The sequence below is a fragment of the Python bivittatus genome, unplaced genomic scaffold, assembly GCF_059951505.1.
Source record: "Python bivittatus isolate LINGU-HERP-01145 unplaced genomic scaffold, Pbiv_v1 ctg000480_np1212, whole genome shotgun sequence".
Lineage (NCBI taxonomy): Eukaryota > Metazoa > Chordata > Lepidosauria > Squamata > Pythonidae > Python > Python bivittatus.
The window spans coordinates 79,790,994-79,808,290 of NW_028277075.1; the positions used below are offsets into that span (position 1 = coordinate 79,790,994).

Genomic DNA, 17,297 nt, shown 5'->3' on the forward strand with positions numbered 1-17,297 from the left:
TACAATAGCTTATGGTTTCCTTGAAGCAATGTAACATCTTAAATTCTGGGAAACATTCTTAAAAATAGAAGTATCAAGACAAACTGCACATGCTTTAGCAGTTCTGAAAATTGGGTGACAGAAGGTCTTTTATACATGTCTTGGTAACATGCACATCAAAGAGATGCTCCCGCTGAGAAAATGCAGGTAACAGACTTTCTAATTTTAGTTAACTGAAACGCAAAATAAAACAATTTACTGATTGAAATAGTAAGACTGTTGCTGATCCCAAGTCAATACTCAGCAAATTCATGCACAGTTGACACCCATATTGGAAAAAATAATTATAAGCCTGGAGTGCTGTAAACTATAACAACCTTCTCGTAACAGACTTTTAACTACAAATAGGTTTGGAAAATGAGTTGAAACGGCTAAACTATTTCATCTTGCATGCCAGCTGCAGAATTTACCAACATTATAAATGCAAGCTGAATAAATACAGTAAGATTGATTTGATTTCAGCTTGTGAAAAATCAGCTTGGTTTTCTCATTACTATTTTCTGTTATTGTGGGGTAAGTAATAGAGACCAGATTATAGTTCACACAGTACAATAAGTTTCCTCCTCTTGATATATGCAGGCATCACCCTCCCCATATGGCTATGCGGGTAGAGGCAACAAACCGCCTTGCTACTAGTTGCGGAACTGACATGGGCCTCCTGTAGCTCAATACGGCTGACGCTTTTCCTCCCTGTGGCAAAACTGTGAAGTGACATCATTTTATTGGGGGGGGGATAAAATTATTAGAAAGCCGCCATTAACATAGCTGTCTTTAAAGAGAACAACTTAATTATTGAACAATTCCCTTTCCTTAGCTAAACCAACAGGAGGGGAAAACAGTGGTAATTTAAGATGTTCACAAAGGAATAACTCTAAAACACACACACACGTACATTACATGTCCTTAATATGCAGCTCTTGAGATATAAAGAGATTGAGCTCAAATGAAGAATGGATACAGTTTTCTTTGCTTAAAAAAAGGAAGGCTGGGCTGAAAGATTCCAAATGGAACTGTGAAGAAGAAAAGAGGATGAACCCCATAATACTTACACTTTCATTAGGGAGCGGGCCCTGTTAAATATACTTTTAAGGACAATCTAAATGCTACTGTGCCTAAAGAAAAAGCCCTCTCAGAACAGCCAGCTCTTGTCTCACTTCTTTGGCACCTCTGTATCCTGTGGGGGAAAAAAATGTGTTATTAAAAAAAAAAGGTTTATGTGGTTTGCTAGAGCTTGGTAGGAGGGTCCCTGGTGGGGCCAAAATATATTCATTTATTTCTAAGAGATATTATTGTTCATTGCACAGTCAGCCAGATGTTTAGACTGGATTTGGCATTTTTATCCACCTATCGAGTCCTTCCCAAGGTCCTGGGATAGGCAGATGTCGTTGCTTGATGGTGTTAAAGATATTGTCGAAGGATGTAAGCTGTTCCAAGTAAAGCTGACTTGTGCAATTGACTGATGGTGATTTTGTCAATGCCAATGGACTCCAGATGTTTTGGGATTGCACCCAAGGTGCATTATTACTATTGGCACTATCTTTGCTTTCTTTTGACATAGTCGTTCTATTTCTATTTGCAGGTCTTTGTATTTTGTGATTTTGTTCAGTTCTTCCTCTTCTATTCTGCTGTCTCCAGGTATTGCAACATCCACTATCCAGACTTTTTTGACTTTCTTATTAAAAATTGTTAAGTCTGAGGTGTTGTGTGGCAGGTGCTTGTCTGCTTGAATCTTAAAGTCACAGAGAACTTTAGCTTCTTCATTTTCTATCACTTTGTGTGTTTTGTGGTTCCACCAGTTCTTGCTTGCAGGCAAATGATATTCTTGCAGATATTCCAATGAGCCATTATTGCTACTTTGTCATGCTGTTGTTTGTAGTCAATATACTTGCAGCAGCTAACTAGGTGGTCCACTGTTTCTTCAGCTTCTTTGCAGAGGCAGCATTTGCTGTCTGTTGCTGTCTTCTCAGTTCTGGCTTTGTATGCATTTGTTCTTAAGGGTTGGTCTTGTGCAGCCAGAATTAGCCCCTCTGTCTTTTTCTTCAACTTTCCTGCTCTTAGCCATCACCAGGTCTTGTTTTTATCTACTTTGCCTGCTAGTTTTTTTTTTTTTTTTTTTTTGTATACTGGCCATGTAATACTTTGCCTTGCCATGTCTCTTTCTATTCTTCATTTGGTCTTTCTTATAGGCCAGTTTGGTTTCTTTGGTATTCAGTAAGCCTTCATGGTATACTAGCTTCAGTGCATATTCTTCACTGTTCTTCAGATATTCTTCCAATGACCTTTTTTCTTCTTCAACTGTCTGGTGTACTTGTAACATTCCACACCCACCTATTCTCCTTGATAAGTAGAGTCAGTCAACGTTCCTGCATGGATGAAGGGCATGATTCATTGTCATTATTTTTCTGGTCTTCCTATCTAGGGCTTTTAGTTCAGCTTGAGTCCACTCCACTATTCCAGCTGTGTTTCTAATGACTGGAATTGCCCAGATGTTGTCTTCATGGTATTTCCTTCACTGAGGTTGAACTTTAAGAACTTCTTCACTCTCATGATGTGTTACTCCTAACCTTCTTCTTGACTTCAATGTGTTTGATGTTGTCAGCTGGAAGGATGCCCAGGTATTTGTAGTGATGTTCTTCATCCAGGCTCTTGATGTTATTTCCATTGGGCATTTTGATTCCTTCAGTTTTCACTATTTTTCCCCTGCTGATGTTAAGGGTGGCACATTTGTCCACTCCAAACCCCATTGTAATATCTTGGCTGTATATTTGGACATTGTCAAACAGCAATTCTATTTCAGATGGTGTTTTTTCATACAGCTTCAGATTGTCCATGTAAAGGAGGTGAGATAGCCTGGCAGATGTTTTTGATGTTTGATAGCCATGGCCTGACTTGTTCAGTATTGTTGACAGAGGAATCAGTGCAATGACAAACAGTAGTGGTGATAGTGAGTCTCCTTGAAAGATTTCTCTCTTGATATGAACCTCTCTCAGTCTATCACCATTGACCAGCAACTGTTTCTTTCATTGTGCCATTGATCTTTGCACAAAGCTTCTGATGTTTCTATTGACTCCTGTTATTTCTAGGCACTTCATTATCCAGTCATGTGGCAGGGAGTCGAATACCTTCTTGTAATCAATACAAGCTACATTCAAGTTGGTCTTCCTTCTCTTGCAGTTTTCCAAAATCATCTTGTCAATTAGGAGCTGATTGATGATGATGATGATAATGATGATGGTTGGTCGCACAGTCAGCCAAATGCTTAGACTGGATTTCACATTTTTACCCACCTATTGAGTCCTTCCCAAGGACCTGGAATAGGCAAATGTTGTTGTTTGATGGTATTAAAGGTATAATGTATGTGTTGCAGGATATAAGCTGTTCCAAGTAAAGCTGCCTTTTGCAATTGACTGATGATGATTTTGTCAATGTTGATGGTCTTCAGGTGGTACTCCAGGTGTTTTGGGATTGCACCTAAAGTGCCTATAACTATTGGTACTATCTTTGCTTTCTTTTGCCACAGTCGTTCTATTTCTATTTGCAGGTCTTTATATTTTGTGATTTTCTCCAGTTCCTCCTCTTCTATTCTGCTGTCTCCAGGTAGCAATGTGCACTATCCAAACTTTTTTGTCTTTCTTATAAATAATTGCTAAGATGATGATGATTATGATATTTTTGACCCGCTTTTATACTTTGGTCAACTCAAGCTGGCAAACATACCTAATATTTCTCCTACTGTCAATTACAGTAATCTTGCGATATCACAAGACTTGGCAAAATGTTGACATTCTCACTTGATATCGCATCAGATATAGTCATCTCACAAGGTTTTAAATTCAATAAATATAAATGTCTCTCTCCTTCTCCCTCTCTCTCTCTCTCTCTCTCTCTCTTGGATACCAACTTGAGAGGGCTACAGTGCTCACAGTGGTAACCAACTCCTGGCTTCTGGGGTGCTCCATAGAACATCATGTAAAGGAAGAAGTTGGAACTACAAGTATAAGCACAGCCAGCATATGTGTCATGGTGCATCAAGTTGATTTGGACTTTGCTGTAGTAGTGTGCATATAGTATATCATAGCATTAGGAAAATATTTTGTTTTCCTTTTTTCTGTCCCTCTCCACATTGTTTCTAATTTATGGTCCCTTGATAGCTTCTGGAGTGATCTGAGCACATTTCACCTAAAAAAAAAAAACTGGGGATAAACCTGGCATTGTTTTCCCTTTCTCTTTCTGCTATGGTATTACCATTTAGGGGAACATGTGCTATGTTCTCTTCTACATTGGCATCATCTGTTCATACTCAGTTGGAAGATACAAAATCAAAATTGAAGGGGAATATTATGACCTTCATCACTTTGTCAGTGCTTATATTCTATAATTGTGTTTCCCACAAGAAACTTTTTCTACTTTTGTCAGCATTAGGAGAAACTGCAGTTATCTGTAGGCCATCTATTCCCACGGTGAACAGTAATAGAAATAAGGAATCACACGGTGTTGTAGAATCACCTGAAGGTTTAATTTTGCTTGGTCTTTTTACTGTTATTTAAAATGTACTGTATCGTATTTTATTATCTCCTCCCTCTCCTCCCAATAAGATTTCATTGTTTGCCTCACAGCATTTAAACTGCTTATATCGGCCAGCAGTTACAAATGTAACTCGATACCTTGGGAACATTGATAAGGGCAAGAAATGTTCAAAGTCTGAGCCGATGACACTGTCCAAGAAGTGTGAATCTGGTGCAGTGATTTTAATTTACTCTAGAGTCTGTTGTATGATCTTGAGATGGTTGCTTTTAGCCTGATTATGAACACAGAGGAAGAGTAACAAGGTTACTTAAAGTCTTCAGCAAATATAACACAGTTATACAAGCAATTGTTCAAAATGTCTCAGCAAAAGAGAGTCTACCACCTCCTGAATTTGGGTATGCCATCTTTCCCTCTCCAAAGGGGACATGGAAGGAAATGGTGAAAGAACCAACAGCTTCTCAGCCTCCTTTGCAATGGCTGGAAAAATTAAAATAAATGCTGTCATCTCACAGACTCAGCCAACATATGCCACATGCTACTACTACATCAGGTGAGGCAACTGATAGGAGAAGTGACAGCTGGGTCACCCGGGTTTTGCAAATTCAGCCAATATGCCGCCAATAGTCTGCCAATCTATACTTTTAAAAATGCAATAATAATAATAATAATAATAATAATAATAATAATAATAATAATAATAATGATAGGAATTAGATTTGTGGTTCCTGACTTCTATGGAAGTCAGAGTCCATGTATATTTAATAACTGGCACTCTTGCTCAGAAATAGAGTGATAATCTCCACATTTAAGAACTGAGTTTGTATATTATGTACACCTGTTCTGCTTAAAGTTTTTAGCTATCCTTAGATTTTGATATAAGCGTCAAAATGAACCCTTAGATCATGAGGTTTGGAAGGCAACCCATTCAAGACAAAGCTGAACTTTTATCATCCTCCTTTGAATAAGCTGAAAGAACTAGTTTCACCTTGGAATTTATAACTTGGGTAATTGCCTCTCATCTCTGTAGAAGCTAGACAGAAATATTGCTCGGTGAATGTTGCTGGTTCATTCACATGAAAATGCTGGCAGATTCATTTGCATGAACCAGCCAACAGATTGAACCCTTCACTGCAGATCTTTCTCTGCAGATCTTTCTCTGCAGAGGACAGAGACAGGAAAACCTTTGCTTGATCTGCATATCTATGACACTGACCAAATTAATCCTTCCTGGATTAATTCACAGATCTAAACAATTATATTTTGGACTGTGTGCTTCTCTAACCATTTGAAATGCAGATTCCTGAGCAGATACAAATGAAGCCCCAGCCCTCTTTATTTAGCTCTAGAACTCCAAATATATTACTGCCAGCATTCTGTATCAAACAGTGAGTTATGGTGATGCAATTTCCATATTCTGAAGTTAAACTGTATGCTAAAATATATCCACTAAGTCTCTGGTAAGCTAACTACTGGTTGCTTTAGTAAAAAAACCAAAAAAACATACTTGCCCTGTAAAACAAAAAGGAGAGCCAGATTGGTCTAGTGGTTAAGGCACCAGGCTAGAAACTGGGAGACCGGGAGTTCTAGTCCCACCTTAGGCATACAACCCAGCAGGGTGACCTTGGGCCAGTCCCTCCCTCTCAGCCCTAGGAAGGTGGCAATGGCAAACCACTTCTGAAAAACCTTGCCAAGAAAACTGCAGGGACTAATCCAGGCAGTTGGCCAGGAGTCAAAAACTGACTCAAAGGCACCAAAACTGATAAGCCCAGCTCCTTCCACTGTATCTAGTCACATTTTGCATCTTTTAAAAGTTGAACAAAAAATGGGGAAAAGCCTGATCCTCTACTTATAAAAACATTGTTCTCTCATGCCTTGGAGAAATCTACCTACCAAATGTGTACTTTACAGGGGGAAAAAAAGAAAGAAAGAAATTTTGTGCATCTTTTTCTTTCCCTTTTCATTTGAAGCCTGGTACAGGCATTGACACGGACCGGCTTATGAGTGCAGCTAAACACACACTGCAAGTTTACAGAAATACCAATTTGTTCATCCTTCACAGATTACAAACCCACCTGGGATGGCCTTTGATATTAAAACTTATTTTGTGGACCCCCACTTCTGATATTATTTTTTTAATACATTTTATTAAAGGTTTTACAAAGAACATGAAAACTAACCCAAGCTAATAAAGAGTAAAAAGAGCAAAGAAAAAAAAGAAGTGAGAAAAAGTGCAAAAAGCAAGAACAAAAAGAAAAAGAAGCTTCGGATTTCTTTTGCAGCAAATAGAAGCACAATTACAAAATTAACTCTTACTCTATGATTACAAAAAAAAACCCTCACCTTTTTCTGTCATCCAGTTTTTTTCTAATCATCAAAACCATAAATCATAAATGCATTTTTTTTACCGTTTCATGCAAAAAATCTGTAAGGGGTTTCCAGTCAGCCATAAATGTAAATACTGTTTTTTCTCTGATCAGGGAAGTTAATTTTGCTATCTCTGCAAGTTCCATCATCTTCACCAGCCATTCCTCCATGGTGGGTAGTGTCAAACGTTTCCACTTTTGAGTGTATAATAGTCTCACTTCCCAGTTCTGATATTATTTCTTTATTTATTATTAAATTTATATGCTGCCCATCTCCCCCAAAGAGGGACCTTAGATGAAATTTGTAAATATTGCTATGACGTTATTATTTCAATGATCTCATGCTAATTTTAAAATATTTCATTGATAAATTATGTTCTGGTTTGTCAGCCACCCTGTACAAATACTAAAAATTGACATATTAACTTTAGGATAAAGAAAAGACAGAAATGGCTGGCCTAAATTACACCATGAATTAATAGAATTAAATCACAGAATTCCCACTTAATTACCAGTTAACTCATAGAATTCACACTTAATAGAATTCCCACTGCTATATTAATCATGTCATTTATTAGTAGAATTTAACTGTGTTGGGGGACAAATGGTTTGACATATTTAAATTACAAGTATTATGAAGAGAATGAGAAATGGAACTCTAACAATTGTATTTACATGGCATCTATTCAGAACGTTCAGAACATTTTACATGTCCCCAATAATCCTCACAATTGCAGCAAGATAGACAGATTAGCATTATTTATTCTCATATTAATTAGTGGATATCAGTGGAATTTAGAAAATAACACACTGAATAATGCCATTGATTAATGTTAGGCATGAGATTCTGGCAATTTTTAACTATTGCATAACACAATTTCTTAGTACCAAGTTACTAGAGAATGGTAAGGTACAAATTAGTAAAATGTAAACACTTATGTAAATGTCTTGATCTCCAAATACCCACAACAGATCTAGTGATGCAATAACCGATATTATATATGGGTTAATATTATATAGCTATAGCAATGGACTAATCAAGAACTCCCATACTGCATAATATGTCACATATGGGCTTTAAAAAAATTTGGCTAGGTTAATTTACAATATTAAGTGATAATATGACTTCTCTGGTTTTGGCTTAATACATGATATCTAAAATCTTAGCATTATATGCGAATTGGGCCACTAGTGCTATTTCAACAAACCAGAGTTCAACAAACTGGCTTAACATTATATATAAAAATCATCAAATCTGTAGCACAGTATATTTTGATGTGTGTGTATATTGTCCAAATTTCTTAGCTTCTTGGTATAAAATATTATGTATTATTTTACATCTTATTTTCATAGCCAGGAGGCTTTAGACAAATGTGTTTAAAATTTCAGTCCTCATACTCAATTTTATTAATGTAGAAATGTACCTTTTTTATGTAGGTAGATCATGCAAAAAGAAAAGTTGCAATGGTACCTCTAATGGCATTTATATGGCACTTGTTGGGAATGTGTCTGAAGGTAGAAAAATTGAAATTTGGTACAGAAAGCCACATCTGCCTACAGACAGCTGGTGATGCCTTAACCATTTATCCAAAAGATTTAGACTTACCCAGATGATGTCTTCCTGTCTGTACTGCTTCCAGTTGCGACCTGTGTCACTGAACATCAGACTGTAGCTTGTGGTCCAATCTGAGCTTCCATATCTTCCCTGAGTAGCAACGCCCGTAATCTCTACTCTGTCTCCCAAATCAATCTGGAGCCATTGTTCCTTGCTAGAATCCAATGGGGACCAGCCACCAGCTCCTAGAAGAAAAGACAACTGGAATGATTCTTGTATTTATGCACCTCCTTTTTATGAGTGCTATGTCTCCAATGAAGTGTTATGAAGAATTTAATGTTAGCCAGAAAGTTCTTCCCTTCAGGATTGCATATTTTTCCTGCCTTCCATTACTCAGAGACTTATCCTTATATAGGCCATGGACCTTTGCCATAAAAGACTCATTCTAGCAGGAAAATTCATTTCCACCTCTCACCCTATAGTAATCACATTCAGCTGAGTGGCAAGCATGAAGAAGCAGATCCAGTTTGCACAGATATGTCTAGACCCACGTAGCCATTTTTGACTAATGTTTGTGTGTGTACAGTATGCGTACATTAACTCTCATAATGCTTTTTTTCTTGCTTTCCTCATAAGTGCTGAGGAATCCCGTTTACCAGATGTCTTAGGGACAGTCGGATGCTAGATCAGGCATGAGGAAGAGATTTGTTTGGCTTGCATTTTAATGTTAACTGACCTAATTTTTTAACCAAAACATCAACTGAAAACCAGTTACTACTCAAATTTGGATTCAGTTCCACAAATAAAAAAAAATGTATGTATGTATGTATGTGTATGTATGTATACATATATATGTATGCATGTATGTTTGTATGCATATTTATGAACGTAATGGGTGTATGAACTTGTTCTTTAAAAAAAAAAATTCTCAAAATATTTCACTGACATGGAATGAACTGAATTTAAAATTGGAAACTGAGAGAACTTGCTATTTTTTTTCCCCCTAAATCTCTATAAAACTTCCACAATTTGGATTTGGGAAATTCACTTTAGACTATATATTTTTATATAACATTGCCTCCAGTATGGTAAGATTGTTTGCTCCTGTTACCTGAATTAACTAGGACAAGACGGCATAGTTTTATATTGATGGCTACCAATACCAAAAAGAGGGTCTCACTGGTGGAAATATTATAATGCCAGGGGTATATGCCAAGAGTACATAATCCCAGCAGGGTCATCCAAAGCATGAGGTCATCCTACTGCCCACCTAAAGCCAGCAGGTACCTATAATGGGAAACAATGATACAGGAAGCTAATGGAAGAGGATGCTAGTGGAGGATGATCACGTTAGTAACAAAGGCAAAGTTTGCATACTTTGCAGAAGGTAATGGTAAATCACTCCTGTATTTTACCAAGAAAGCCCCATGGATAGACAATATAAAGTGATTGCTATACAGTACAGGATGATGGACCTCTCAGGTTGGATGGCACTCAACATGCAATTAAGGAAGAGTTGAAGGTATTTTGGTGTATTAAAGGTATTTATGAAATGCTACTTTAAAGACTTTGGGACAACATATTGCTGATGTCATGCAGGAAAAGAAAATCCAAAGTTGTAAAAACTGAATTTACAGTGGGAATGTGGAATGTAACAAGTACGAACATGGGAAAGCTCAGCACAGTAAAAGATGAAATGAATAGACTACACATTGACATTTTAGGCATCAGCAAACTGAAATGGTCTGGAATTGGAAGTTTTCAGTCAGGATATTATACTGTTTACCACTTTCATAGTCAGGAAGGATATATTGGGGTACCTGGATACAACGTAATCGGGGACCAAATAATATCAATTAGACTTCATGGACAACCCTTTAATATGATGATTATCCAAGTTTATGCTTTAATTGGTGATGCAGAAGAAGAGGAATGTTCTGAGTTTTATGATCAATTTGGAATTGACCAAACAAGCAAGCAAGACATACTGCTTGTGGTTGGAGATCAGAATGCAAAGTGGGAAATATTAAGGAGAAAAGTGTGGTTGGACTGTATGGCCTAGGAAACCAAAGTGAAGCAGAAGAATGACTTACCATTTTTGCCAATCCAATGCTTTCTTTGTTGCTAACATAGTCTTCAGTCGATCAGAATTATCCCTATATACGTGGACAATACCAGATAGAGTACATAGAAATCAAACTGGAATATTACTGGAAGAAGGAGGTGCAAGAGCTCAGTTATGAGATCAAAGATGTGGCCAAGGGCTGACTATGGAACAGATCACAAATTGCTCATGCACAACTTTCAAATTAAGCTAAAGTGAAAAAAAAAAGCCAACCAGTTTCCACAATATGATCTTGATCATATCCCAACATTTTCAAAGAGAACAACAGGAATCCTTTTGAAGTCCTGAACCTCATTGATAGGGAATTAGAGGAAGTGTGGAATTGATTTAAAGAAATTGTTAAGGGGGAATGTGAAAACAGACTACCAAAGATCAAAAAACAGAAGAAAGCTAATTGGATATCAGAACAAATAGTGGAAATTGTCAAGAAGAAAAGAGGCGTCAAAACCAAGACAGATAAAGATCTCAGGAAACAACTGAAGTTTAGAGAGTTGCTAAAAGAGACAAAAAGCAGTCTCACAACAACATCTATAAAATCATCAAAGATAAAAACAGATATGAAAAAATAATAAAAGTCTTCCAAATGACCTCTGAACTCAAGATTGAATACTTGAATTGGTATTCTAAAGGATGCCAATGGGCAGATATTGTAAGAGAAGAGCCATGTTAGTCTATAGTGCCCCCCCCAAAAAAACAGGAGTCTGATAGCATCTTTTCTGACTAACAAATGTTATTAAAAGGCATAAACTTTTGTGAGCTCACTTCATCAGAGGGACAAATAGCAACTGATCCAAAGAAGATCAAAGGTGGAAGGGGCATACTGAAGTTCTATACAATAGAGTTCTATACCTTAGAAGATATTTTGTGCTTAAAAGAACCTCTAGTAATAGAAGCTGAAGTTAGATCTACGTTCTAGTCATTATCAAGTCAGAAGACTATAGGAATTGATGGAATATCTGTAGAATTATGGCAAGCAACAGAAAAAGAATAAAGGTTCTAACCAAGCTGTGCTAGTAAATCTGGAGCATGACATAGTGGCCAACAGATTGTAAGAAGTCAACCTACATACCAACATCAAAAAGAGGAGACTTAACAGAGTGTGCAAGCTTTCAAACAATATCTTTAACTTCACACATAAGCAAAATGTTTACGAAGGTCCAATGCAGATTAGACCTCAGCCTTAGAAGTGACAATGAAGATATTGAAGTGGTTGATAGCTTCTGCCTTTTAGGATCAACTATCAACAGAAAAGGAACCAGCAGTCAAGAAACATGCCACAGACTAGTACTTGGTAGAATAGCAATGAAGGCATTTCAAAAGAGATATTCAGATGCTGTGAAATGTCTATACCTACAAATATCAGAATTGTACAGGCAATAGTTTTCCCTGTGACATACTATGGAAGCAAAAGTTGGACTTTGAAGAAGCAAGGTAGAAAGAGTATTGATGCTTTTGAACTCTGGTATTGAAGAAGATTCCTGAGAATACTATGGATAGCTAAGAAAGCAAACAAATGGAGTATTGAACAAATCAACTCAAAGTTTTCACTTGAGCTCAAACAATCAGGCTTAAATTATCATACTTCAGACACACTATGCAAAGACCTAGCTTTCTGGAGATGTCTGTAATGCTGAGAAAGGTGGAAGGAAAGAGAAGAGGACAACCAGCAAAATTACAGCAGCAATGGGTACACCATTGGAAGATCTGAAGGAACAGGTTAGGGATAGTTCCACCTGGAGAAAATCTAGCTATGTGGTTGCTAAGAGTTGACATCAGCTTAATAGCACATAATCAATCAATTTGCAATTGTTTACAAATTACTTATAACTATTTAAAAAAATAAACAGCTCCTTATAAGAGGAGGTGGAAGAACAAGGTTTTAAACATATGCCATCAGAAGCCATATAGATATGCTATAAAATGCTCAACTTGGAGAAATAGCCAAAATGCCAGGTGTTGTAAGAGTTTCCAAAGTAAATGTTTTTGCTTTTCTCTAAATACAATCTTTCTGTTGTTTTGCACAATTAATGTAGAAAGAACTGAAGGCAGGTTTCTATTTTTCTTCTCCTCACAAGTATTTCACTGAATTTTCTCTCCCCGGGAGAGGTGGGGAATCTCTCACCAAATATTTTCTGAATATTTTGGCTTGTTCATAGAATGCAATACTTTCTTTCTTGCCATATGTTTCACCATCCCCTCGTGATGTATAAACTCCAGAGAGCATATGCCAATTGTTGAGGTCCAGGAAGATGAAAGTTTATTATTACAGCCTCAAGCGTAGCACGTCAGGGCAATAAGAGAAGAACAGGTTCAAAGCCCAGACAGAAGACTACACAGCAGGCATATTTCAATTACTTGATTCCCTTATTAATAGCTGCTCAGCCAATTGTGCTGGGTTTTATTGTTCTGCTTAGATTCTCTGCTGCCATTGTCTGCGATATTCTAGAATCTCCCACAAAATTACAGTGCTTATTTACAATATGAGCTCTGTGTGCCAACATCTTTCTCCTTTCCTTAGGAAAATAGAGGCAAGGTACAAAGAGAGGCAAATTCTGCCAGAGAACCATGTTCATTGCTCACCACAAGTCAGATGCTTCATGTAGTCTGAGAAGTGTGTGTGTGTGTGTGTGTGTGTGTGTGTAAATGATGATATGCTTCTTATTTGACTTATGGCCATAAAAACCCACTCTAGCATGTGTGGGACAAAGAGACAGTCTTTCTGGTTTTTAAAACAACATGACACACAAAGAGATGCAAATTATATTCACAGAGACAGAGGTAGGTGTTAAAAATCATTTTAGGAGAAATCAGTGTGATGGAACTGGTAAAAGTGTGAAGGAATACGTATCTTTCTGTAATATTTTAATATGATGAATCTTTATTCTAAGTTGTAAATGTAATCCTTATCTGAATTAATGTTCTTCTCTAAAAACTCTGTTTGGTAGACATCTATTGCAATTTTAATATCCACAATTAATAATGATAATTTAGGAGACAAGTATGTGCACTGGAGTGAAATATAGCTTTTCTGATTTGGATTCAAATATTGTTCAACTTCTGTCCACGTCAAAGTTCAGGTGCATTTAAAGAATTAGTGAAAACCTCTGAGGAAATTTTGGAGAAACTAAATGCATTTCATTAAAATTAGGAAAATTTCATCAAGGGATTTCATATATTCCTAGATGCAGTTATGTTCCAATAATCCAATGGAATGAGAAATTATATTTTAATTAAAATGTCAAACAATATTTAAAATGTCTTCTTGAGATATCATTCACTACATTCTTCTAGTTTTTTAAAGATCTTGGAGCCATGTTGTCTAGTGCTTTCCTATTACATTTGGAATGCATCAGATCTGAATAGGAAAAAGGGGCTGAGTTTAAAATATTTCTGCATTTCATTGGAGGCTGAGACCAAAGGAAAACAGCAGAAGATAATACTGAAAATAGTACAGATTTTGTGTTAAATGTACTTCTCATTAAATAACCCTACTAAAAGTTAGGGTTAGTTAGGACCACTCTTCAGTGCTGTTCAGAGCATGGCTACCAAATCTGAGCTGCATCTGGTTGGCCACTAGATGGAAGCAAAACATCACTATTTTTGTATCTTGGCTGCCATCTGAAGGTTGGACTGATTTTTGCAGACCAGATCTGATAGTATTAATTCAGATGTGCACACTTACCAATTTCTGTATCGATTTTTCTCAAGTATATACTTTTCAGAGTCAAACATCTACAAAAGTTTAAATCAGTGTTGACATGGCTGGCTGGGGAATTCTGGGAATTGAAGTCCACTCATCTTAAAGTGGCCAAGTTTGGACAACACTGGTTTAAATCCTTTCCTCATAGGAAAGGTGCACCATTTCTGATTCATTTGCTATATCCTATCAAAACTCCCAAGCAGACTAGTCTAAATAATAAGGGATATAAAGCAGCCAACTTATAAAACCAACACTTTGATCTTAAACATTATTACAAATGATCTGAGTATGATACAACATTTCCCATCTATGGTGAAATCAGCCTGCTCCAATGGGGATCTCTTGAAAGAGGGCTTTCCAATAGAGAGGTAGTAGAGAAATGCTTAAGACTTTTCTTTCCTGTAATTTCCATAACTCACTTCTTCAGCACCATTATGTTCCTTTCAACACACATTTACAGAGTAATTCTGGGTTGAGAACCTTGATGGATTGATGGCAGATGGTGTCAAATCAGATGACACCACTACCTGATCTTGGTTGGTCTAAAAAAGGCTAAGTAGGGTCAGACCTGATTAATACTTAATTGGAAGACCACCAGGAAGTTCCCAAGTCATAAACTTGGGAAGACCGGGAAGTCCAAAAAAAAAAAAAAAAAAATCCCCCAAGAAATTAATGGTAAACCACATCCATATTTTTGCCAAGAAAATGACATTGGCATGCAGTCACCAGGAAATCATTTCAACCTGACAGACTATTTTTCTAGGGGAGGAAGTGGGAGGTTGCTAACTAATGAAAAGGAAGTGGTAAGATCAGATCTGCCATTAGGCAGAAGGAGATACCAGATCCAGGCAACTGATATAGGCTGCTGTGAGGGGCAGAAAATGCTTTTATTATCCTGGTCAAAGCCAAATATCTCTGCCAGATTTTTCAGTCAAGAACCACAATCATCATAGTAGTCAATCAACAGCCAAAAGTCAACACCATGAAATTTCTGTAACAAAGTGAGAAAAACAGTTGATATGTAAATCTAGAAGGCAAACTATAAACAATGCAAGATTAATTTAATCAAGGAGATGAGAGATCAGGAATAACAAGAGCAAAAATTTGTGACCATTAATTCTAGTACTCAGTAGAATACTTGAGATCCATTTATAACTGCTGCTTCTCCTGCTCCTCCTCCATTCCAGCTTATTTTAATTTATATACTTTTCAGAAGTCTACAGCTCCTTTTTTTCTTTCTCCAAGCTGAATAGAAAGTTCCATCTCTGATTGCCAAAAAGGTTTTCACTCTCAAGGATTCAATAACTTTCCAGATTTTCTCCCTCCCTTCCTCCCTCCCTCCCTTCTTCCTTATCTATCCATCCATCCATCCATCCATCCATCCATCCATCCATCCATCCATCCATCCATCCATCCATCCAATAGTTTATTTGGTCAATGACCAGCAAAAATAAAAACACCAAAGTAAAATCAAATAGATGAGATAAAATACTACCATAACAAAGATAAAATAACACATAAAAATGTGACATACACTGCTATAATGGTGCATTAATTACCTGTGCAAATGTAAATCTAAAATATTATAGTCTGTGAAGTAAAATATATATAATCTAAAAACAAGATAGCTAGTATGTGTTCAACCTAAAAATAAAGCAGAAGTGATTATTTCTGTACCCAGTTATGCCTTATTTTCATTGCAGCAACACAGAATTTGGCTACTGCACAGGTAATAAAGGGTTTGGGGTCAAAATAATAGTTTGGAATATTATTACTCTGCCTGTGCTTATTTTAATAGTCATTTTCTGTATTTCATATGGGTGGACTGAAATGTTCTTCTGAACTATCAAAGTTGCCTTTTATATATGACCTTTAATTGTAAATCACCAACATTAACTACATTCAGGACTAGAAATATTGGAACAAGGATAACTGTTTTGGCATTTGGCCTCTGTACACCACCACACTAAAGTTGAAAGGAAACACACCCAGATGGAAGAGGACTTTCAGCTGTAATTCAAGGGATTTGACAAAAGTGGGGCACTAACCATTTAGGAAGTACAGCCAGTGCCATACACACACACCCATCATTGGTGGCTCATAAGTAATGGAACAAATGGCTGACAAGCAGCTGCATGGCCAGCTGTGGTCCATGTCCTGGGTACCCCATGACCAATCAAGCAGATAAAAGGTGGTTGGAGGTGGTTCTGAGTGTTACATTTGTACATTTGGCAGCTGTTCACTGGAACCCTCAACATGAGGTCCAAAGAGGTGCCCATGCAAGTGAAGGAGGCCATCATTAGGCTGAGAAAACAAAATAAACTCATCAGAGAGATAGCAAAAACATTGGGACTGGCCAGTACAACAGTTTGGAACATCCTGAAAAAGAAGGAATTAACTGGCAAGCTCAGCAACGGCAAAAGGCCTGGAAGACCACGGAAGACAACTAAGGTGGATGACCGCAGAATTCTGCTCATGGTGAAGAGGAACCCTTTCACAACATCTAGCCAGGTTAAGAACACTCTTGAGGAGGTAGGCATGTCATTGTCAACATCCACAGTCAAGAGATGGCTTTATGAATGTAAATACAGAGGCTTCACAACAAGGTGCAAACCGCTGGCAATGCTCAAGAACAGAAAGGCCAGATTAGACTTTGCCAGCAAACACCTAAAAAAGCCTGCCCAATTCTGGAATAAGATTCTTTGGACTGATGAAACCAAGATTAACTTGCACCAGAATGATGGGAAGAGAAAAGTATGGAGAAGGAAAGGAACAGCTCATGATCCAAAGCATGCCACATCATCTGTCAAACATGGTGGAGGCAGCGTTATGGCATGGGCATGTATGGCTCCCAATGGAGCCAGGTCATTGGTGTTTATTGATGACCTGACTGCTGATAAAAGCAGCAGGATGAATTCTGAAGTGTATAGGGCTATACTTTCTGCTCAGATTCAGCCAAATGCTGCCAAACTGATAGGACACCGCTTC

The 17,297-nt window shown here is 37.3% G+C and overlaps 1 protein-coding gene across 1 annotated transcript in view; it reads right to left on the reverse strand.

The window, feature by feature from the left end:
• Nucleotides 1-17,297, reverse strand: part of CNTNAP5 (contactin associated protein family member 5) — a 406,384-nt gene that overhangs the window by 304,943 nt on the left and 84,144 nt on the right. Inside the window, exon 3 of the mRNA XM_088146406.1 lies at nucleotides 8,536-8,729. Coding sequence (XP_088002532.1) covers nucleotides 8,536-8,729 — 194 coding nt within the window. The remainder of the gene's footprint in view (nucleotides 1-8,535; nucleotides 8,730-17,297) is intronic.